This window comes from Parasteatoda tepidariorum, chromosome 3 (genome assembly GCF_982258835.1).
Source record: "Parasteatoda tepidariorum strain Cologne lab strain chromosome 3, Ptep-v5.0, whole genome shotgun sequence".
NCBI classification, from domain to species: domain Eukaryota; kingdom Metazoa; phylum Arthropoda; class Arachnida; order Araneae; family Theridiidae; genus Parasteatoda; species Parasteatoda tepidariorum.
The window spans coordinates 8,628,991-8,655,165 of NC_141757.1; the positions used below are offsets into that span (position 1 = coordinate 8,628,991).

General features: G+C 27.7%; 1 protein-coding gene across 11 annotated transcripts in view; it reads left to right on the plus strand.

Moving 5' to 3' along the window:
* LOC122271846 (cell cycle checkpoint protein RAD17) overlaps positions 1–26,175 on the plus strand; it is a 34,265-nt gene that overhangs the window by 569 nt on the left and 7,521 nt on the right. For 6 of the 11 annotated variants that reach the window (XR_015432404.1, XR_015432405.1, XM_087158738.1 and 3 more), the window contains exons 2-11: positions 3,007–3,084; positions 5,145–5,280; positions 7,612–7,736; positions 9,625–9,677; positions 11,638–11,763; positions 12,391–12,454; positions 12,533–12,644; positions 15,344–15,457; positions 15,538–15,623; positions 24,001–24,147. Coding sequence is in view for 9 of the 11 variants with exons in the window: in XM_087158738.1 (XP_087014864.1) it covers positions 3,007–3,084; positions 5,145–5,280; positions 7,612–7,736; positions 9,625–9,677; positions 11,638–11,763; positions 12,391–12,454; positions 12,533–12,644; positions 15,344–15,457; positions 15,538–15,623; positions 24,001–24,147 (1,041 nt within the window). In the remaining 2 variants the exon portion in view is untranslated. Of the gene's footprint in view, positions 1–2,717; positions 2,830–3,006; positions 3,085–5,144; positions 5,281–7,611; positions 7,737–9,624; positions 9,678–11,637; positions 11,764–12,390; positions 12,455–12,532; positions 12,645–15,343; positions 15,458–15,537; positions 15,624–24,000; positions 24,148–26,175 lie in introns of all 11 variants that reach the window. The other 5 variants (XM_087158737.1, XM_087158740.1, XM_087158734.1 and 2 more) reach the window with 4 other exon arrangements.

Genomic DNA, 26,175 nt, shown 5'->3' on the forward strand with positions numbered 1-26,175 from the left:
AAAAAGCAGTGATTGACTGGTGTATGAATGAAGGTTTAAATAGTAATAGATATAAATGTCCTGTTAGTGGGAGTTTTTTTTCCTTTTCTTACTGTGCTTACTCCATTAATTTTTGTTTCGATTCAAAATGCACTTTATTGGGTTTATTAGTTTTGCTTATTTTGGGTTCATTGTAATTTTAGTGTTTTGGCCGATGCTTTGTTGAAATTTTCCAATGTTTTATTGAAATATTATGTTTTGGCCGCATTCCTGTTACCACAGTGTTTCACGCAAACAGGAATGGCGCCAAACATAAGTCGTCAAGGGGCACCCTCAAGTATATTTTTACCCTCTTATTAATTGTACTCTGATAAAAATGTACTTGTACATTTTTATCAGTGCAAATCTGAAACTGCTCTCTATTCTTGATCTTAAGTATATCTTATAATTTTTGAGATTTGTACTTGTGAAAAATAAGATCTTTTGTTTTTTTTTTATGTTTTGAAATTTTGATCCAAATAGAGTTAAATAAAATTTCCTAAGTGTATATATTGTTGAAATAGCAAATTTATTTGAATATCAATAGTTGTTGTAACTACAGTGACAGTTTTTTTCTTCTATTTGTTTCTTACAGATTGACTTTTTACCAATCCTTTGTTCCATTAGTTATTTTTCTAAGTACAATACAGAGACTCTTATGCGGAAATCAGAAAACCGGAACGAAATTTGATACATTTTCCCCACTATTTAAAAAAATTTTTTTTTCCTCATAAGATTTTTCTGTCTTTTTTAAAAGGTGTTTACCATCATTTCCTACACTGTCAAGAGAGGTAAGAGTCTTGTACTAAATAACATCAATCATTCCCTTCTACATAGGTGTTTCTTTTCAATCATACCTCTGTGAGAAAGGGTGACTTATTGAACATCTGTTTTCTTATCATCTGGCCCTTAAGCAAGGGGAGTCATTACTGCCAGCTTCTCGCAGTAAGAATATGTCTATTGATTACTTTGTCCAGAAGAGTTAAAATAAATAATTTTATTTGTCTTCTTCAGGGATGAGATTTTTCCGCTTTTTCACTTTTATCTCTTGAATTTCAGCTTTTTTTTTTAATCAAAGATTCAGATTTTCTAAAAATTTCACTTTTTTCTGTATTCCGCTTTTTCATGTTCATCGATTTTCAAAGAGAAACAGAAAATTCAAACCACATAGCTACCAATCCTTTCTTATTTTTACTTATTTTAGCTATGTTCTCCCATTTTATACGCAGCAGATAAGCTTTTTCATGTTCACCGATTTTAAAAGAGAAACAGAAAATTCAGACCACATAGCTACCAATCCTTTCTTATTTTTACTTATTTTAGCTATGTTCTCCCATTTTATACGCAGCAGATAAGATTTTCAGAATTTTTTACCCGCCCTCCAGATGAATCCGATTTTCATAGTTGAAACGACGCTGCTTCTGACAAGCCTTTTGGAGGTCCCAAGCCTGGAATCTGCTAATATCTCGATTCTTATTCACACGATTTTAATATCAAACATAGCTTTTAATATTTGCGTGCTGCGACTCTTATTCACACGATTTGAATATTGTATGTTGCGATTCTTATTTATGAGATTTAAAAATCCGATATTGTGATTCGTATTTACGCCTTTTTAAAAACCTATGTAGCGATTCGTATTCACGCAAGTTTAAAATTCAATGTCTTGATTAGCTCATGCAGTTTATAATATCAAACCATTCACGCACTCTAAAAATTATGCTTCATATTTCTTATTTATGCAATCTAAAACTTACACATCATGATTCGTATTTACGCTATCTAAAAATTATGAATCGTGATTTGTATTTGCGCGTTTTAAAAATTCTATATCCCAGTTTGTATTTTCTCATTTTCAAAATCGTTTATCTAGTTTCATATTCATGTGATTTCAAAATCCATAATTGTTATTCATATTCACACAATTTTAAGATCAACTATCGCGATTTTTGTGAGAAGTAATTTTAAAAAAAAATTAGTTACTATAAAGGTGACTGTTTTTCTAACGACGATTATTAGTATATGTAAGTGTTACAACATCAGAGAAACTGGAAGGATATATATATTCAAAACTTACATTCTGTGCTTGCAAAGAAGAAAAAATAGGATTTGTCACAAGTTGTTTGAAGATGGACTAACGACTAAATATAGCAAACAAGAGCAATCACTTAAAAAGGGATTTAATTTATTTTTATTTATTTATTTTTGGAAAAAGAGTTAATTAACTCATCATCAAAATTTTATTTATAATTGCTGTTATTTATGCTATAATATGCAAAATTCTTATCAAATAGAAAACAATTATTTAAACAGTTGCTGATTGTCATGTAATTTTTGTATGTTAAGGAGTTACTATATATTTCACCTTCACTGTTATTGATATGTTTCAGAGGGCTCTAGTTAGATTAGACTATAATGTGAACACAATGATTCGGTCCATTGTTAAAGTTTTTTTTTCCAATATAATTTAAAAAGTAATATTACTGATATATTTGCTATAAATCACAAAACAGTATTTATTAAAAGAAATGAAATATTAATGTATATTCTCAGTAGTTTTAATTTGCTAAACCAGGTAGTTTTTCAAGTAATAATTGTCTCTTATGTGAACTGAGGAAAAATATAGTTTCCAGCTTTATTTTTACTTTATCATTATTCTTTCTTTTTAAAATTATTTCTAAATAAATTTTTTTTTTTAGTTGGGTTTGACAATAAAAAAACTGCATTTTGTAGCGATTTAGAAAACTGGAAAATCAGTTATTCGGAATAGCGATGGTGCCAATCGTTCCGGATAATGGGTTCTCTACTGTAGTAAAATTTGCTTGATTTTTTTTCTTCTTTTACCTAGATATAATAAAAATTTCGATAAAGAAGTTTAATAAAAATTTTCTTATACTTAAGAAGATTTTCTCAAAATTAATATTTCATATTTTATTTAATATGTTTCTGTAAAAAATAATTAAGTTTGATGAGCTATTTTCTTTTTAGGAAGAGCTTGCAATTCATAAAAAAAAAGTTTCTGAAGTACAAGTCTGGATTCAGACTGCAACTAATAAACAGAATAAAGTAAGTTTGTTGCTTTCTTGTTTTATTTTGAAAAGGCAGTTCCTCTCATTCAAATACAAATGCAGTAAAGTGAATTTTAAGTATTTATATTTTTAATTAAATTAATGAAGGGAAAAAGTTGGGCAAGACCCGGTAGCTCGATTGTGTTGGAAATTTGTTGTTTTCTAATGAACGAACTCTGAATTACACTTAGCTAGTCAAGAAGAAGGACCTACCATTTTGTTGTGTTGTTGTTGATTAATTCAAGTACCCTGTGTAAATAAGATTGTTTTATTTTGGACTTACATTATTAGAAAATGTTAAAAATTTCCAGTTATTGAAATATGTTTTCTGGTTTTCTTCGTTCTCCAAATTATTTTTAATTTTGGAGTGTACTAAGCCATGCACATTAATTATAACATAGAGCATAGTATTTTTAAAAAGCGCTTAAAGAGGCTTATTTTAGTATTTTAAAAGCTTTTATAAGTGCTTTTTTCATTGGTTGTTTTTAAAAACTGCCTAATTTTCCCTTTTCGAAAATGAGATCTTTTTCTTTACCTTGTTGATTTTCGCTACGTACTATGCAAAAGCGTGATTTTCACATTGTTCTATTCAACGTTTATCACAATTCATTTAACCACAATCTATTTTGGCGTGCTTTCGGTCCATAGCGTGACAATTATTTTACATGTTTGATGAAGTACTTTCGAGTCCGCATATGTGTCTACTGAGCTGAGTTTGGTAAGATTATTGCACTTTCATGTGCAACTCTGCTGCATTTTGCAAGTTTTTCTCTGTTTCATGCTTCATTTTCCACCCTCATATCAAATTGAAAAATCTCTTGATCATTTTGTAATGGCTAATATAATCAAGAAAATAGTTCTTTGTCAGAAACTAGTTATTTTAGCATGATTGTGTAAAGTCTTTTAAAATTATTTTGCATTTTGTTAATGTATATAGTGCTTAAAAATATTTTTTGAGTGTTTAAAAGGTACTGATTTTTTGTTGAAAGATTTTACTACACACCCTGAAGAAGAAGGACCTACCATTTTGTTGTTTTGTTGTTGATTAATTCAAGTCCCCTGTGTAAATAAGTTTGTTTTATTTTGGACTTACATTATTAGAAGATGTTAAAAATTTCCAGTTATTTAAATATATGTTCTGGTTTTTTTCATTCTGCTCCAAATTATTTTAAATTTTGGAGTGTACTACGCCATGCACAGTAAATTATAAATAAACATCTCACAGAGGCATAAGTAAGCAATTGCTTTATCATCTGTTGCTACTAGGAAAAAAAAATAGAAATTTAAACTTCTCTTAGTCTTGGCAATTTCTGGGCAGAGGCCAGCGAGAAGCTAAAAAAAACATTGCAGAAAGGGACTAACTTGAAAGGTATAACTCGTAACCATTCCCGGACAAATATCTACATGTTTTTTTTTTTTAAATTGCAAGTTTAAAATCTATTTGGCACCTTATTTATTATAGTTTGCACGACAGATCACAATATGGAAATATCCCCCATTTGAGTTAAAATAGCTTCCTCAAAAAGAAAAAAGAAGAATCTGCCCTAACTAAGGATTTCATAATTAATGTTATGAAAGTGATTGAATTATCTTCTTAGCTTAATCAAAAGCTTTCTTCTTTTAACATTCACTTTATTTTTTGCATCAGAAATGATGATAAATCAAATAAACTAGGAAATGTAGGTCCTCTCAATTGGTTGTTATTTAGTAAAAAAGTTACATGTTATCTATTTAGTTTTTGTAAGGAGCAGTTCTGGCAATAGTATGATAATAATGACAAATGTAAAGAGCACTTATGATGCTACAGAAACAGATATTTGAGTATATGACCGAATTTTGTTTAATGTAAAAAAAAGTTTTATTAAATGTTACTCAGAAATGATACATGCTAAAAGGATTATTTTTTAAAATTTAAATGTGTGATTTTTTTAAAAATAAATATCCAAACGATTTAAATTATGATTTGAGTAGTAATCAAGCTGATTCTAATTGGCGTTTACTGAATTTTGTATTGTAACACATTGTTGAAAAATTAATGTACATTTTTGTTTAATATAGGAGTGTTTCCTTATTTTGAGTGGCCCACCAGGTGTAGGAAAGACTGCAACGGTCAAAGCTTTATCTAAATCTCTTGATATTGAGTTATTCACTTGGTCAAATAAGCATCAAGAAAATGCCAAAAACACATATGATGGTAATTTTTTTTTTCCTTTCTTAAATTTTATTTAAAAAATATTTATTATACGTGAAATTGTTAAAATATAAGGTATAAAATTTTTCCTGTGATACTTATGTTTGACTTGCCTTCTTTATTTTAAAAAGCCTCTGTCAAAATACATTTTAAAATAAAAAAATAAATGAAAAGATGAATGATAAAAATCATGATTAAAAGGTAAAAAAGAAATCAGATTTATTTGATTGAAATCAATTTTGTACTTATTTATTTTAAATTTACCAATTTAAGATGCAGTACAATTTATAAATATTTTTAATAACAATATGAACCAAAACTTATGAATAATATGGTTAATATTATCATACAATTATTAAAAACAAATCCAACAAATTATAATTTTTATTCAAGCTCAACAACCCCATGAAGTGTTATAACATTAAGGCTATTTTTGAATTTGCTAGATATTTAAAATGGTAAGCAGGTTGCAGACATTGATATAAGAGTATAATAACTATTTCTAATTTGAAGAAATAAAACTTGTAGAATGGTAAATTAAAATCTATTTTTAAAAAAAATATTAATCCATTCTAAATCCCTCATAACTTCCAGAAAGCATTTTATTACTTATCTAAGATTGCTAATCATTAAGTTATTTTTAAACAAAAAACGCTCACTTTCTGAAATGGGGAGTCCATGATTTTTCAGAAATTGACGTCATCTGTTCCTGTCTGCCATTCGTTTACAATCGTTATGTTGTGAAGGCCATTATGTCTTGCCTTCGTTTAAATTTTCATAATGAAATCCAACTATTTTAGATGGGAAATAACTATGTGTGAACAAAGATATATAAAATAAATTGTCCCCTAATGTGGCATACTGAAAATGTGAGCTTAATCTAACGTATTTTTATAATATTGTTTAATTTCAATGGTACCCATTGAAACATTTCTTAATAGTTGGCGAGATTTTCGAGTTCTGAATGTTTAAGAATTTTTAGTTCAATAAAAAGGTTTTTGTAATGAGTTATGGATGCCTAATATTACTGATTAAAATGATGCATTATAAGTGCAAAATAAATTTGTTCTTTAATTTTTTTAGCCATCTTAAACTTAATTTTAAAGTATATTTCAATTTAATTTTGAAGATTTATTTTCATGTTAAGTGAAAGGAATGTTGAATCTATTTTTTTTTTGTATAGAATAGATTTAGATTTAAAAAATGTAGAAAAGCTTAAGTTATTGATTTTATTTATTTATTCTAGCTTGAATTTAATGCAGGAAATTATCTTCAGCATAGCAGTAGCCTTTAATAAAACTTGTGAGCCCAGTGAAAATTTTAATTCATTCTTTTAAAATATAAAGATAATAATAATAAATAAATGAATAAAATAAGTAAAAAGAAAAAAATACAAAACTATTATATTATAGTATAATTTATTAATTTTATTTTAATTGCATTAATCCAGAAGAGTATTGAAATCAAACATGTGTATTTATTTAGTTCCACATTACAAAAACAGGAATTAAATTTTATAAATACAGATAAATTTTTTTTTTTTTTGCAGAATTAAAAATGTTCAAACAAGATATCAACATTACTGTCTCTATAATCATTTAATAAATAACTAAAAAATGTGCATTAGAATTTCTTTTCATTTTGCATAAGTTATTTTTAATTCTTTAGCATTAGTGAAACAAAAATGTCTAGTTTAAAGCTATTTGCTGAAATTATGTTGCTAAATTAAATTAAAATTTAAGTATAAGCACATAGATTCTTGAAAGTGTTGATTTGTTTTTGGGGTTACTGGATGCTTAACCTGAGATTTTTTTCTTCACCTGTTTCAATAAATAGTTTTTCCTTAGAAATGTATAATGCATTAGTTTTACGATTTTAGAATTCTTCTTTGCAAGCTCTGACAAGCAGATTTGCAGAAATTAGAAGACAAATTAACAGTTACCATATTTTGAAAATACTATATAGCAGGAGAAGGAATTAAAAATTATAAATTTAAAAATAAAAATAATTTCTCCATGGAGAAATTCCTATTTACTCAAAGAATAATATTGAGAATTGCAATTTAAATGTTTAATAATTAAATAAATAAACATTTAAGGAAAAAAACTATTAGATTTTTTTTGTTCAGGAGAGAATTTTCAGTAAGCTAGGATTGAAAATAAAGAAAAGAGATGTTGTAATTGTCCATTATTTATTTATTCAAACTAGGATTTTTACATAAAATTTTTTTATATTTGCCTGTATATGACTTCTCTAACATCTTCTATACCTTCCAAAAATTAAATGATATTTTCTATTTGTATAAATGTTAAATATTTTTAAAATGTCTGCTAGGCTTGTTCTGCTTTGGAGATCAGATAGCCACCAGGGAAACTCAAGCACAGTCCTTCAGTCGATTTCTCTTACAATCTTCGAAATATTTCTTATATTCAAACGGTAAAAGAATTATACTTATTGAGGTGAGACTTCTTTATTCAATTATTTAATTATCAAACAAGGAAATTTTTAGGAGTGGGAACTAAGATCATATTTTTTTTTAAAAAAATTAAATTTCTGTGTTATTTGTAAATTTTTTTTTTTTTTTTAAATCTCATTCCTGCATTGAGGCCTTTTTTTTTTAACAAGGAAATTCATTTTTCTATGGATTGTTGACTTTTCTTGAAAGATGCTTCATAGTGATCTTGTGTACATTTTAAAAACTAAGTTTACATTATGATGAAGATAATTTAATTCATTTTCTGTTGTATGAAAAATGATAAAATATTGTTAAAAACAAACATGAGTTAAATTTTTCAATAAGTTAAGTGCTTATTTAAAATATATCCTAATATACAGACTATTATTATTATTTAGAAAAAATTACATTCCCCCCCCCCTTTCATCTAATAATAAAGAATTGTAACTTAATGTTAAATGTTTTAAAATAAATCTTTTCTTTTTCTTTAACACTTTGAATCATTTTTTCTTTCTGGAACACAATTCTATAAAATGTAATACATTGAAACAAAGAACTCGGATAATTGTTCGTGGATATGAGAACAAATTTTTTTTTCACCTTCAAGTTTGACTTAAAACTGTTTCAAACTTTACTTATCAATGAGATTGTTGTAATAATTTAAAAATTGAAGGAGTCCTTCCTTCTTCCCAAAGTTGTTTTGTTGTCCATGGGGACTCAGAAATACAGCACAAAGAAATTATAATTACAGTCCACTGGAATGGTATGGAAGTTTCTAAAAGTTTAAAAGACGAGGTAAGAAAGATAAATTTGTAGTATTCACTTAGAACCAATTCACCTATTTGTAGAATTCACTTCTACCCAAAAGTGGCTTATAGGGTTTTCAATTTAATCCCTGAACTGTCTTAAATAAAATTACTAAGAAAATAAACATAACAAAACAAATTTTTTTTCCAACTGCATTCTTCATTTACTGATCTGCTTGTAACCTTTCTCTCATTATTGGATTGCAACAATTTTGTTTTTAAAGTCTTGTTTATTATCATAGGTTCAGTATTTGCAATGAAATGTAATTTTAAATTTGAACAAATAAACTGGGGGAAAAATTAAAAATTGAAAAACGAATAAAAATAATTATAAGTGAGACCATTACATTAATTTCAAACTAATTATTAAATTTTTTTATTTTTTTGATTAACAGTTTGAAGCAGATGAAAATTTTAATTTCCTGTTTGTTTTTTTACCATTTTTTGCACTCCTATGAATCTGTTATAATTGTTTCAAAATGTTTCCTACGTTCAAATTGTTTCCTATGTTCAAATTGTTTCCCATGATTCAAAAATTGCTTTTTATCCGTGGTACATAAAAATAATTTATGGAAAAAAATTAATTTTCAAGTACATTTTTCTTACAAATGTTATCGATGGCTGCTTGTGACAAGCTTTTATATATAACAGTTTATTGTGTAAACTTTTTTATATTGGTCTTACTCAAAAGAGTATCAAGTTTAATTCTTTTCTTCTAATAAAAATACTTTGTCGTAATTAATTTTTATTAAAAAAATATTTATCTAAGTACAATTATGAGAGTTCAATTATTTTCTCAGAATATTATGACTTTGGATTTTGACATGCAAATATTTTCCGATTATTCATAAAATTTTTTTATTTACTCGTTTTTAAATATAAAAATGTTTATGAACAGTAATTTTTTCATAATTTTCTAGTTGGTTTTATGAATGCGTTAATAAAAATTACTTGAAAACTATTGAGTTCCTCATTAAATCATGTTTATAGTTTAAGATTATGTTTCAAATAAGTATTGTGTATTATTAATTTTATTTATTTATACTCTTTCAAAAATGCACCAAATACGTTTTTTTTCTCCATTAGGAGTTTCCAAATGCTTTTATAAGAGATCCAACACTGCTTCATTGCATTCTAAGGTATATTTGTTTTTTATTCATTTGTTTTTACTTTAGATTGAAAAATTCATGTAAAAATAAAAATAAAATATATTTTTATTTAAAATTTGAATTAATTCTTAGAACAACTTTGTTTCCCTTGTCCATTTTTTTTCACTGTCAAATATTTTTGGCAAATTTTTGCTGCTGCAGCTTTTGTTACATGATAAAAACTAACAAATATTGGAACCCTACTAAACTCAAAATTCTCTTTTATTATTGGGATACAAAGTTGAAATGAATTAAATCTTTTGATTTAAGTCATGTTTTAAATCAACTATATATTTTTTTAAGAAAACCACTGTTTTAAACAAATTGATTTTTTTTTAATAATTGAGACCATTTATGATTAATCATTAAGTCAAAAATATGTTTGTAATTATATTCTTTACTGTGCGATGCTTTTTAAAGTCTGATCTCATTGATAATGAAGGTTTCATCCAAAAATATAAAAGGTTTTATCCAAAGGGTAAAGTATTATATTTCTAAATATACTAATAAATAAATAAAATTAGAGACTGAAAGTGGATAAGAGTAGTGTCAAACTGTTAAATTATAATTTTCCATTAACTGTATGTAAAACAATAAGCTAGGAATTTAACATAGTTCAATTATACACATTTAATTTTATGTTTATTTGAATGCTTTAAGTGTTTTAAAAACATATTTACTCGCTATTAGTGTTTAAATACTGATAACTATATTGATAAAATATAGCCCAGAGAAACTTTCAATAATATTTTTCTTTAATGTGTTCTAAAATTAACTATTTTACTCTTCATTAGGTATCTAACTGTCAAATTGCTTCCCTGTCCTTAAAAGTTTAGATGTTTAGTTTGTAATAAAAAGTTTTTATTTTATTTTTTAAATAGCATTTGAAATAGAAATATTAATAGTTTTAGCTATATTAATGTTTTAAAATTGCACTTTTAATTCATAACTTATTGTTAATGTATTTTATCAAATAATTTGGCTAGCATATATAAATTTTTTTTATTTAAATAAAAAAAAATTCAATTTAAATGAAAATTTGATTTAAAAGAAATTTGGCAACTACGTTGGGATTGTTATTTATTAACATCGCAAAATATAAATTTCCTAAATAAAAAATATGGAAGATCAGGGGTGATTGAGCTCCGGAAAAAATCCGGATTTTTCGCTAACCGTGTTTTGAAAGTTTCCACAAATCCAAAGTTCAGAAGTTTCAAGAAATCATCGATCACATTTATATATAAAAATTCTTGTATATTTTATTAAAAAATGCTTCGAACTAGAATTTATACTTGGCATTTCTTTCATTTTTAAATATTTTTTCTGGTAGAATAATAATTGTGATTAGAGATAAAAGTAAACTTACACATAATTATTCATTTAAATTATGTTGCATATAATTCATTTAGAATATCATGTTTTGAAAATTTCAATAAATAAAGATAATTTTATTTTATAAAGTAAATATTTAAATTTATAAAGATATTTATTTTTTGAATGATTTTACTCTAGAAATTTTCAGGATTTATGAGCTGGGCTCACAATTACCCCTGGAAGATCTTTATAAGATTTTTTTTCTCCTTTGCAAACATTTTGTTACCTCTCAGCCACAAGTTTCATAAAACTATAGCACTATATATGCACAAATCTATGCTAATGTTTGTTAAATGTAAAAGGTGAAAGTGAATTTGAAATATATTATGAACATACATAAAATGAATGTTTTTCTATGTTCACATTTGTGTATAGTGTCTGAAAATATTTATCAAAAGTAAGGTTAACTTTTTACATTGGAAATTTAATTTACATTGGTTTTTACATTCAAAACATACCAAAATGTTGCATAAATATGAAAACATCAAATATGTTTGTTGTCGAAAATATTATTATCTTTACTACTGAGTGCTTACATATTTTCATTATTTTAAAACAAAGTGTTTGTTCTCAAAAGGAGGTACGCTGTTCAGTCTTATCATCCAGTCATTTTCATCATTAGTGATAATGCTAAAGGAGAAAGTCTTGAAGGTTCTCTTTTCCCTAAGGATCTGCAGTTTTCTTTGAAAATCAAAAATATTAGGTAAATAGTTTTATTGTAATGCTACTTTTATGTGTATTAAACAAGGATAGATCAGGGAACAGATTTTTTACTGATACACTACAGGTTTTATGTAATATATTTTTTTCATCACCTAGTATTTTGGATTTGTTTTGTTGGTTTTGTAACATAACGTATTTGAACATGTTTGTTGACCACTATATAAAATATGGTAAATTTTAGGATTTTCAGAAGAATGGAGTGCCTAAAAATGAGCATTTCTCAACTAAAAATACAGTTAACCGATGACGATTGTGAGCCTCCGTTATCTGATTTGACAAAAGTAAACCATTTTCAAACCCTAAGCACTCTCATAATTACAAAAATATACATTTAAAAATTAGAAGATATTGCCAATTAACATCAAATGATTGCTTCCCTATTAAATAAAAGTTGGCTTTTTTCTTAAAATTAACGCATTTATAAATGCAAAAGAAAAAGTTTCAGTAAACAGTTTTGCTGTTTATTTTATTGATGCTTATTTTGTATAAGTATCTAATTTATTTTGTGTTATTGAAAACTATGAATTCAACGAATTTTGCTTTAAAGCTTTGTGTTTTACATGTTATTAATAATTTTTTTGTTGAATACTTTTTACTTTTTTTTTAGTTTTAATGCAATTGCCCCAACCATGATGATGAAAGTGCTCACAAAAATTAATAACTCACCAAAGGTAAGGTGTCTCCTGCATTGAACTTCAGATCTCATTGAAGGAGACAAATTAATAAGGTTCATTTCTTTTAAATTTTAGGTGCATTCCTGCTACAAAAAACTAAGCAAGTCTGAAATTGAAAATATTGTTGCCGATTCTTTGGGAGATATACGGAATGCCATAAATTCTATGCAGTTCATGTGCATGTCTTGTACGTTATCTACATAATGATTCTAATTTTTATAAACATATGATTCTTCATTTTTCGTGTTGCAAAAACACTATGCGTTTGATAAAATTATCTAAGGATTGACTTTATGTTTATTGCATTTTTAGAAATAACTTAGAAGTTTATCATATAATGAACTAACTTTAAAGTTTATCATATAATGAACTTCCATTATATGTTAGACTTTATAAACTTTCCTTAATGCGTGCAATAATTATGATTCTAATTTTTACATGATTCTTTATTTTTTGTGTGACAATAGCACTACGGTTTTGATAGGATTATTTTTATTGCATTTTTAGAAATAACCTAGAAACATTGTTGAAGTTTATCATATAATGAACTTCCATTATATGTTAGATGTTATAGACTGTCTTTAATGCATATAATAATGATTCTAATTTTTATGTAGTTTTTTATTTTGTGTGTGACAAAAGCACTATGGTTATGATAGGTTTATCTTGGAATTGACTTTTATTTATATTGCATTTTTAAAAATAGCTTAGAAACATTGTTAAAGTTTATCATATAATGAACTTCCATTATATAATAGACTTTCATTAATGCATTTATTAATAATGATTTTTATGTGATTTTATAATTTGTGTGTCACAAAAGCACTGTGGTTTTGATAGTGTTACCTTTGATTTGACTTTTATTTTTATTTCATTTTTAAAAATAACTTAGAAACATTGTTAAAGTCTATCATATAAAAATATAGAAACTTTAAAGTTTATTCCCTTAAATGTTTATATATTTATAAGATTTTTTTCAGTTAGCACAAAAACTTTTTAAGTGCATGAATAAATTGCTACAGAGTATTGAGCGTTATGAATATTGTTTGCAATCAAAGTATGAAATTGATTTAAACAAATTTTAAGATAAAAATTTTAGGTTAAAACTTTAAAATAATAAGTCAAAATGGAAAAGTGCTAGAAGCAGCTAAAACCAAAATTGTCTTATGTAAACAATTGAAATAAAAAGTTAGAAACCAAAAATAAGAAAAACTTTAGTTTAGTTAGTAGTAAAAACAGTTAGCATAAAAACGTTTAGAGTGAAAAAAAAAAAAAATTATTGGGGAGTATTGAGTATTATGAATATTGTTTGCAATCAGAGTATGAAATTGGTTTAAGGAAATTTTAAGATAAAAAATTTTTGGTTAAATTAATAAGTCAAAATGGTATGGCTCTAAAAGCAGTTTAAATCCAAATCTGTCTTATGTAAGCATTTGAAACAAAAAGTTAGAAAGCAAAAGTAAGCAAAACGAAATTTTAAAGATATGTATCTTAGCAAATTTTTTCGGTTAGCATTTGTTAACATACATATGTTTAAAATTTCCTTTTGCTTATTTTTGCTTTCTAATTTTTTTTTCAATTGAATATTGTTTGTTTAGAAGGAGTAAGGGATAACTTTTTAAACTTCATACCTATGCAAAATGTTACAATACACTTATTACATAGTGATTTAAAAAAATTCAGAAGCTTTTAGAGATATGTTATCTTAAGCATTAAATTTTTTTAATGTTAAAGGAGAAAAAGAAGAAATATGTGAAAAATCGTCAGTCATAATTAAACATATATATTTCAAGCATAAAAAATATTTGATTAGAAAGAAAAGAAACCTAAATTACTTATTTTTTAAAACAACAGAACTCTATGAACAAACATTTAAAAATATTAAATCTAAGTAAAAGATTCCTGAAAGAGAAAAAATATTCCCATTTAAAAGTGAAAGAGTAAAATTACAAAAATTTATTCAATAATTTTTTTTAAAAAATATCCAGAAAAAAGAAAAGAAAATGCAATCAAAGTTCACAGAAATAGGAAAATGACTGAATGACATTAAAGTTTACTTTCAACTAAAGAAATTAAATGTTAACAGAAAAAGTAGAAAAAGAATTTGTTTTTCTTTATTCATTAAGTTTTTGAAACTAAAGTTATATTTTTTTCTGACACTTTAAAAGCCACTTAATATTTTTTTTTGTTGTCATTTCTATTTCAAATAAGATTGCAAATATTATTTTTATATGAATTTCATGGCTGCTATAGATTCTTGGTTGTCGTAATTTAAAACATTTTGAAAATTGTGTGAACTACATGATGAAGGAAAAAAAACAGAACTTGTAGGATGCTTAGTTTAACACTTCACTTTGTTTCTGAGTGATATATTCAGTTTATTGAATGTCTTAATTTATAAAAATACAGCAAAAATCATAAAACAATAATAACATATTGTGTAAGGAAAGATTAATTAAAATTTAAATTGTTTCTTTCTCTTACTTTCAAGAGGTGTGACCGGACTGTGTAGGGGTCAGGGAACTGACCTTGCACCAGGAAAGTTTTGGGTTAGAGTCCCATGCAAAGCATGGATGTTCTTTAATCCTCTGTAGTATCTGTCCTTACTGTGAGAGCAAACTTTGGCCCATCTAATATGGTACCCCTGAAAGAGCGGCCAACAAATCTGCACTGTAAATGTCTAAATTAACAAAATGTTAACATGGGTGGGTATTGGAAATAAAATAAAAAAACGTTTCAGAAGTTTCATATTTATTTTCACATTAAATTTGAGGACTTTAACTGCAACTCTTTGCACTGTAGGCATCTTGTAAGGGTTAGCATTTCCTTTTGTTGATGTTTATTTATTTTCTTTTTCAATTTTAAAATTATCAATATTTTTTTAAGACTTTAAGAAGCCCTTATCTGTGCAAGGGAGTGTATCTTCCTCTGAAGATGGTAGTAAAAGGGATTCCTCTCTGTTTCTGTTTCATGCATTGGGAAAAATTCTTTACTCCAAGCGTAAGTTTATTTCCTATGGAATTCAATATTGATTGTGGTACTTGCTAAATAACTTAAATGTTGATATTTATTTTATTTAGGTGATTCATCAAAGAAATCAAATCAAGATGTACTTCCTACTCATCTGAAAATGTTTGAAAGAGATCCTCTCATTTCTAATCCTGAAGTAAAAAATTTAGAAATAAATACTGTCATTATTCAAATATAAACTGCTTTCAAGTGAAAGCCACACTCCAAATTCTCAGCCTCACTCCAAATTCTTCTTTTGTTTCACATAAAAAATAGGTTTTTTGTTGTTGTTGTTTCTAATGCGACTTGCCATACGGGCAAGCCTGCTTGGTGAAACCAAGCAAATTTAAGGCAGAGTGTGCGATTCTTGTTCCTTCAGTGGCGCCATCCAGTGGCCAAGAATTTGTCTTCAGCCATACACACGCCACAGCCTGTTTTTTATAGGGCGGACCCATTCATTCATCCACAGATCGTAATTTTTTACCTAAATCAGAGAACGATCGATCTCCAATCCTGTAAGAACTTTGCAACTCTACAGATTTAACGTGCATCAGTCACCGTTTAATGCACGGGGAGTCTTGGAACTCTCGGACATGGGGCCAGCTCCCTACCGACCAGGCTATCCTGGCCCATGAGTAATATACAGGGATGAGATTTTTCCGTTTTTTAGCGGATTTCCGCTTTTTTCACTTTTATCTCTAAAATTTCAGCTTTTTTATCAAAAATTCAGATTTTCTAAAAATTTCATTTTTTTAAATTAGTATTCTGCTTTTTCAGAAAATTCACCGATTTTCAAAAAGGAACAGAAAATTCAAACTACATAGCTACCAATCCTTTCTCATTTTTACTTATTTTACCTATTTTCTCCCCTTTACACGCAGCAGATAAGATTTTCCGAATTTTTTAACCGCCCTCCAGATGGATCCGATTTTCGTAGTTCAAACGACGCTGCTTCTGACAAGCCTTTCAGAGGTCCCAAGCCTGGAATCTGCTAATATCTCGATTCTTATTCACACGATTTTAATATCAAACATATCTTTTCATATTTGCGTGTTGCGATTTATTTACGAGATTTAAAAATCCGATATTGTGATTCGTATTTACGTCTTTTTAAAAACCTATGTAGCGATTCGTATTGACGCAAGTTTAAAATTCAATGTGTTGATTTGCTCATGCGGTTTATAATATCAAACATTGATTTTCGTATTTATACATGATTTTAAAATAAGGCATTGAGATTCGCATTCACGCATTCTAAAAGCTATGCATCATAATTCTTATTTATGCAATCTAAAAATTACGCATCATGATTCGTATTTACGCAATCTAAAAATTATGAATCGTGATTTGTATTTACGCGTTTTAAAAATTCTATATCCCAGTTTGTATTTTCTCATTTTCAAAATCGTATATCTAGTTTCATATTCATGTGATTTCAAAATCCATAATTGTTATTTATATTCACGCAATTTTAAGATCAACTATCGCGATTCTTGTAAGAAGTAAATTTTTTTAAATTAGTTACTATAAAGGTGACTGTTTTTCTAACGACGATTATTCGTATATGTAAGTGTTACAACATCAGAGAAACTGGAAGGGAATATATTCAAAACTTACATTCTGTGCTTGCAAAGAAGAAAAAAAAAGGATTTGTCACAAGATGTTTGAAGATGGACTAACGACTAAATATAACAAACATAAAAGATACAGCAAACAAAAGCAATCACTTAAAAAGGGATTTAATTAAAAAAAAATTTGGGGGGAAAAAGAGTTAATTAACTCATCATCAAAATTTTATTTATAATTGCTGTTATTTATGCTATAAAATGCAAAATTCTTATCAAATACGAAACAATTATCTAAACAGTTGCTGATTGTCATGTAATTTTTCAAACTAAAATAGCAATTTTTGTATAGAAAGAAAGTATTGAGGAATGTATGGAAGGCGTAGATTGCAGAGATCAAGTGCAATAATAACTGTTAAAGATGTAGTCAAGTTTTTAGTCATGGACAACTTTATGTTGGCCTGTCAAGAGTTAAGTCATTTGACAGCCTTTCAGTAATTGCTCCAAGATGCCAAATCTATAATTGTGTTTTCAAAGAAATTCTAAATGCTTAGTGTTAATTTCTTAGAGCTTTGCAGAAAAAAATGTTTTTTGGAAAAAAATTTAATTGAAAGTTCTATTGGCAGCAGGCAAGGGGAACTGACAAAATCAAAACACCCCGATTAGAAATGCAGCATGGCGACCTCCACGTGGTATTTCTCGGGTGATGCTAACAGCCATGCATTTTAATTTATTGTATGTAAAACATCCTTATTTTGTTCTAAAATGCTATGTACTTTATCACAAATGTTAATTAATATAGAAATTGATTTCAATAATGCTGATCACCAAAAAATATTTCATTTGGTGATAAAACAAATTTTTGTGTTCTTGAAAATGAAAGACTTTTTGAGGGTTATTATCTCAGATAATTTATTTTGCTAATATGTTTCTTATTTAGCTAATGTTTTGATTTTTTCACCATGTACAATCTAAATAGCTAATATACTTTTTTAAAAGCAAATAAGAACATTGATAGAATTCTTCTACATAAGTACAATACTATGTCTTTGATGATGAAATACTATGTCTTTGATGATAATATACTATGTCTTTGTGCTAGAACATTGTGTTCATTGGCAAGCGAGCGCAGAGAGCCATGGTTCACAGCGTGAACCACATAGGATTGCGTAGCAATTCTCGGGGGTTGGCGAGCGTTAGCGAGCAGGGGGCGGAGCCTCCTAGTAAAATAAATAAAATTTGATGCAAATATAGAGAGTTTTAACACAATTTTCATACTTCTTTATCTTAACTTCTCTATTTTTATAATTTATCCTTTTTCTTTCATAGGTATTTAAATTAAACAGAATAAATAATTATTATTAAAATTTGCTAATATTTTAAATTTAAAAAAAAAGTAAAATCGTTATTTTTAATTTAAAAAAATTTATTCGAAAATTGAGTAAAAAATAGCATAAAAACATTCTTAGCAATAAATATATTGTACACAATATAATTATTGTACACAATAATAATTGTAAAACAGTTATTAAGACACCTCTTTAAATAACAGCACCTCTTTATTAACTTCTTCTTAATGCTTAAATTTTACATAATAAAATTTAAAAAAAACAATTCCATTAGACATTCCTGATGACAACCCAAAAATAATTTTATGCTGATGACAACCCAAACTTATTAATATTATGCTGAAGACAACCCAAACTTTTAATATTATGCTGATGACAACCCAAACTTATTAATTTTATGCTGATGACAACCCAAAAAAACTTTTTTATGCTGATGACAGCCCAAACTTAATTTTATGCTGATGACAACCCAGACTTATTAATATTATGCTGATGACAACCCAAAAATAATTTTATGCTGATGACAACCCAAACTTATTAATTTTATGCTGATGACAGCCCAAACTTATTAATATTATGCTGATGACAACCCAAACTTAATTTTATGCTGATGACAACCCAAACTTATTAATATTATGCTGATGACAACCCAAACTTTTAATATTATGCTGATGACAACCCAAAAAAAATTTTATGCTGATGACAACCCAGACTTATTAATATTATGCTGATGACAACCCAAACTTATTATTTTATGCTGATGACAACCCAAACTTATTAATATTATGCTGATGACAACCCAAAAATAATTTTTATGCTGATGACAGCCCAAACATAATTTTATGCTGATGACAACCCAAACTTTTAGTATTATGCTGATGACAACCCAAAAATAATTTTATGCTGATGACAACCCAAACTTATTAATTTTATGCTGATGACAACCCAAACTTAATTTTATGATGATGACAACCCAAACTTTTAGTATTATGCTGATGACAACCCGAAATTAATTTTATGCTGATGACAACCCAAACTTATTAATTTTATGCTGATGACAACCCAGACTTATTAATATTATGCTGATGACAACCCAAACTTATTAATATTATGCTGACGACAACCCAAACTTATTAATATTATGCTGATGACAACCCAAACTTACTAATATTATGCTGATGACAACCCAAACTTTTATCATTATGCTGATGACTATTTTTTTGTTCATATACAGCTATAAGTTAGAAATTATCACTATCTTTAAAATATGTTATTTTTGATTAAATAATTACAATTTACAATCATATAAAACTAAAATTATTAAATTTATTTAATGAATTAATATTTGAAAATTGAATTAATATTTGAATACGATATTGTGATTCGTATTTACACCTTTTTAAAAACCTATGTAGCGATTCTCGCAAGTTTAAAATTCAATGTCTTGATTTGCTCATGCGGTTTATAATATCAAACATTGATTTTCGTATTTATACGTGATTTTAAAATAAGGCATTGGGATTCTCATTCACGCATTCTAAAAATTATGCATCATAATTCTTATTTATGCAATCTAAAAATTACGCATCATGATTCGTATTTACGCAATCTAAAAATTATGAATCGTGATTTGTATTTACGCGTTTTAAAAATTCTATATCCCAGTTTGTATTTTCTCATTTTCAAAATCGTATATCTAGTTTCATATTCATGTGATTTCAAAACCCATAATTGTTATTCATATTCACGCAATTTTAAGATCAACTATCGCGATTCTTGTAAGAAGTACATTTTTTTAAAATTAGTTACTATAAAGGTGACTGTTTTTCTAAGGACGATTATTAGTATATGTAAGTGTTACAACATCAGAGAAACTGGAAGGGAATATATTCAAAACTTACATTCTGCAAAGAAGAAAAAATAGGATTTGTCACAAGATGTTTGAAGATGGACTAACGACTAAATGTAGAAAACATAAAAGATATAGCGAACAAAAGCAATAACTTAAAAAGAGATTTAATTTAATTTGTTTTTGGGGAAAAAGATTACTGATTATTACTGATATATTTGCTATAAATCACATTACAGTATTTATTAAAAGAAATGAAATATTAATGTATATTCTCAGTAGTTTTAATTTGCTAAACCAGGTAGTTTTTCAAGTAATAATTGTCTCTTATGTGAACTGAGGAAAAATATAATTTCCAGATTTATTTTTTCAGGTGGTAATTTTTATTTTCAGTAAAAAATGTTAAGTATCAATGTAATCATTTATATAATGATAGATTAGTACACAATTGTATGTCAACACATTATTTATTTCCTTAAACTGTTATTATTAAAGGGTTGCGCTTGCGTAAAATTTACTATCGTGGAAATTCAGCTTTTTTGCTTTTTGGCTAATCTCATCCCTGAATATAGTAATACTAAAAATAGTCTAAAGAGTTTTATTGATATCATACATTTATGACATTAAAAGGCAGGGATAGCCTGGTTGGTTGGGTGCTAGACTCACGATTGTGAGAACAGGAATTCGAATCCAGCCATGGATTCTCTATGTAGTAAATAGTGACTGGTACACATTAAATCTGTCGGGTCACAAAGTGCTCCATGTCCTCATAACAAATTATACCTCTGGGGGTACTTGATAGGAGATTGATCATTCTCTGCTTCAGGTCAAAATTACGATCTGTGGGTGAAAGAAAGATTGTATGAATGGGTCTGCCTTATAAATAGGTGTGACATATGGGCAGTGTTGTCAGGTACCGGTAACCAATCACCCCAGATGGCGTTATAAAATGCCCTAAAAATTAAAAAAAGAACCCAAAATTTTAAACATTTATAAGTATTATAAAATAGTATAAAAGTTAAATAATGTATAGAAAACGTTGCTTTAATACTTTTTAATATTTTATTATCAAGAAATTAATAATGTGCTGATAATTGAAAAAAAGGATGAACAATTCTACTATTAATTTACCATTAAACTGATTTTTGTGTTCCCAATCTTTCTTGTATTTTTGTATGTACTTCTTTTTTTATTTATCCTTTGTTATTATTTTTAAACCATGCACATTAAAATTTTTAAATAATTTGTTTTCAAATTCACCAAACGTTCAGGTTGATCGAGCTAAGTAATAAGTTACTACAAACATTCAACAAAGGGGTTAAGTTCTAAAATTAAATCTTAATCTTTTTGTTTTGGTTTAACATTGATTTTCATATTACCATCTCACACATTCAGTTATAAAATTTGATATTAGAATGTAACCAAATTGAAACTAGTAAAATTCACAAATAACCATAAAACAAACCTCTAAAAACAAGTTCCCCTAAAATACCCACTGAAGATAAAACATCCCCCTAAATTTCGGGGGGAAAACCCCTAATTTGGCAACGCGGCATATGGGTGTGGCAGAAGTCAAAATTCTTGGGCATGGACTAGAAAGCAAGAACAATAACACCTTCAGTGCCTTAATGGTCAACAGCATGGAATTTTTAAAAAAAAATTAAAAGGAGGACTAATAAGAAGTGCTTTACCAGGATTACAAACTTATATGGACCTATAATTTCTCAAACTGTCAGTATTATGTTCTGAAAATGATTTTGTCCTCTCCCACTATTACATTTGATTTCAAATGTTTCTTATACAATGTCATCTTTTGTGCCATACAATGCATTTGTTATGTGAAGTTTTTGTTAAAACAATGTATTCTAGTCAAATTAGATACTTTTTCCCACCCAACAAGTATTCATCCTGAGCATTTGACTTACGAATTTTTGCCCCTTCGATTCTAGGCTTCTGCTTAGAGTCGAATATATAGGTACTTAACTATATAGTCGACACTTGATATTGGGACTCGTACCGTGTGGTCTAAATGAAATTACACTTCTAAACACGAAGTTGCTGCATCATAAGTACCTAAAATTACGGCAAGTATTTATTCATAAATGCAGAACTTATTTTGACAAAAATATTCTTCTTCTGCTATTCTATCTACTTTGTTCTAAATTTTTAATTTCTCTTCTAAGCCTATGTTGTTATGTTGATTACTAAAATACATTTCTGCTAAATAACATATATCCAGATAGCTCTTATATCTAAGCAATACTAAAATCAAGAAGAATACAAATACCCCAAGTTTTATCTTCAAAAAAAAAAACTATTAATTCCTTCACTTAACAAAAAGAGAGAGTTAAAACAAGAAAAATATGAGTCATGAATTTATTGAATCCTTTTTAAAGAAATTTACTAATGTTATTAATGCATTGCTAGCAGAAGACTTTTCTGTTTTGATGTGATTTTTTTATAAGCATCTGGCCAGCCTCATGTCTAATTTCTTCAACAGCTAGGTTAGAAAAAATATTTTCTAACTTTAGATTTTTTTCAATCCAAGCTGTGCAAGTGATTAGGCACTAACAACGCAGAAAAGTTACTTTTATGTTCAAATATTTTAACAAAAAGAAATGAGTGAATTAGTGTGGTTTTAAAATGTTAGTAAAATAAAAATGACCTGATACTTCAGCTAGATTCTTATATATCGGTGACAGTAAAAACATTTAATGTTTGAGAACTTTTTCTTCTCTTTGTCAATATTTTGTTTAATTTTTATACGGAAAATATACTAAAATTTTGCATGTATATGAAAACATCGGATATTTTTGGTGTTTTCAGAAATATTATGATCTTTACTACTACTGAGAGCTTTCATATTTCTGTTAATTTAAAACAAAGTGTTTGAAAGAGCAAAAATGTTTAACACTTATTTTGGATGTGATTTTCTTATAAAAAAATTAAACAAAAATTTCATGTTTTATTGGAATGAACATTCAGACTTTCTAACTGACAATAAAATAAAATTTTGTCTATGGAATAGATGTATTGGTTGCAATTCCATATCTGCTTAGTCTCCAGTTTTTTAACGAACACTCCTGTATTTTACAACTATCTCCTGATCTTCTGTTATTCTCAATTTTTTCTGTATTTGCTGATGAAATTTTTAAAAAAAATTGTTGATAAAATAGCCGCTTAAGGCAAAAATACTTCTCTTTTTCCTCAACGGATAGTTCTATTGCCAGTATTGCATAATGTTTAGTGTTAATAGCTGTTGATAGTTAGTGGTTTTCCTCTCCATCTAGCACAAATGCGAGTTAGTTCCATCAAAAAGTCCTCCACAAAAACAAGTTTCTCTGAATACTTGATCCAGGAATTTCCTTGTCTTCTGGGTTGGGTTCAAAATTACAAGGCTACAGAGTCGAATATTAGTAGCCATATACCCAGGATTAGGTTGGCTGTTTAACAACGGTTATAGAATAGTTTAAGTAATTATAAATAATGGTTTTAAAAAAAACTTCTTTAGATTAAGATTTATATATATATTTTTTACTTCGCTAAATGTAAGTGCTTTTTTTTTATTTCTAATTTTGAATTTTTCTTTTTGACTTACATGATTATGCATAATGTTTCAAAACATTACTCGTAGCCTAAAAAATTTCGCTAGTAAAATTTCCACTATTTTATTTCTCCAATGTTGGCAGGTATGCAATGCTGGCTGTATTTAATAATTATCACTTTAATTCATTTGCTGATGTTTACTAATCTTGTGTTGTATTATTTTAGGAAGTGTTTGATAAAACATCTATTTCTGCTGAAGCTTTTACTTTGTTTTTGCAAGAGAATTACATTCCCTTTGTTGATGACATTGAAGCTAACTTTGAATGTGCACATTGGTTAAGTGAAGCTGATTACGTCAGCGCTCTATGGAACGTATGTATCACTTTTTTTAAAAAACTAATAATAATTTATTTAAAAGCTTTGAGAAATAGTGTTCTATTTTTTATGTATCTTTTAGTTCACAAATTTGAAGAATGGGAACAACACCCCCAAAATAATTCTCTTTTTAAAACCAAACACTCTGTTTTTATATTTACATTAGCTTAAATTTTAATGGAGTGTCCATCAGCTTTTCCAAACTTTCCTCAATTATAAAGTAGAGCAAAGTTTTCAATACCCAAAGGCTCTATGATTGAGGAATTTTTGCCTAAGTCCGTAGGGCACTGGATCCATGTTCAAGAGGTTCTGGGTTCGGTCCCTGCCGGCCAAAGACTTTCCGTGTAGTAAATATTGACTGATGCACGTTAAATCTGTCCTCTCACAAAGTTCTTTATGTTCCCATAACAAATCATTCCTATGGGGGTACTGATCCAGAAGTTTCCTTGTTTTCTGGATTGGTTCAAAATTGCAAGGCTAGGGAGTTCAACATTAGTAGTTGTAAACCCAAAATTAAAACGGCTGTTCAACGACGGTTATAAAATAAAATAAAATGTTGTATGTTGAGCCGCAATGACTCAGGGGTTAGAGCATTCGCCTTCCAATGAGGTGAACCGAGCGCAAATCCCAGCAATGGCTGGTTGATACAACTCCGAATCTCGCTTGCACCAACCACAGTGCTGACGTGATATATCCTTAGTGGTAGACGGATCATGGGTTACAGTCCCATTGCCGTCAGCCTGTCCCTGGGGGTTCTAGTGGTCTTCCTCTTCATGTAATGCAAATGCGGGTTAGTTTCATCAAAAAGTTCTCCCAGAAGGTAAATTCCTTCCAATACTTGATCCAGGAGTTCTCTTGTCTTCTGGATCGGGTTCAAAATTACAAGGCTATGGAGTTGAACATTAGTAGTCGTAAGTCCAAAAATTGGGTTGGCTGTTCAACAACGGTTATAAAATAAAATAAAATGAAATGCTGTATGTTCATTAAAGAAACCATTTGGATGAAACTCTCTTGTCAAATTCTTGTTTCTAAATCAATTTGTTTCATGTCAAAGGTTTTGTTGGGACGTTAAATTTTTTTCTGGAACAGAAATTTATTTGACATTTGATTTATTTAATTTACTCCAGTCCCTAATCTTGGAATCACTTGTTTCAGTTGAATTTTTATTTTTTCTGTGCCATGTAATTTAGTTAAGCAAAATCTCTTAGCTGTATAATTTGGAGTTTTTGAAGTCTCATATTCATACGTCTGAAGAGATGCATAATATTTTTTTTCCTTTCTAAAAATTTTTGAATTAGTCTTATGGTTATTAAAATTAAATTTAATCTTTATTTCCTAAAGAAAGACTTAAAGAAAAACTAATCGCATAAAAATTATTATTTCTTGCTCTTCTCTTTTGTCTGAAGATGAAATGATCTTTGCCTTTATTTCAAAATATTTAAAGAACAACTTATTTAAATATTTAATTTATTAATTCTTTTTTTTTGTGGGGATCTCGATTAAACTGTTTTTTTTTCTTCATAATTTTCAGGGTTCCCCTAACTCAGGGTAAACTTGGAATTGTTAGGGAATTTTTTTTTACTCTAAAAATCAGGGAATACTCAGAGAACGCTGCATTTTCTATATAAAAGCTTGGAAAATTTCTATATCATGCCTGGAAAATAACCAGTCTTAAAATTGTCCGTAACAGTAATCAGTTATTGAGATTAAAGTTAAATAATTCTGACATCTATTATTTGTTATAAAAATTGCACATTTTAGTCAAACTGAAATACTCCCATCCTCATTTAATGAATTTTTTTTTACACAAAAAATCAAATATTTCACATTACAGATAAAAGAATCAAAGTTTTCCGAGGAAAATATGATCTTGATTTTAATTGAAATTTACCTGGTATACCTGAAAAAGTCAAATTTTTTTTCTCCGAAGTTTAATGGAGGCCTTGATTTTGCGGTGAACCGCAATTAGCAACTAATGAAAAGAGTACTGATTTGAATATCTTAAAAATTTTAAAAATCTCAAGC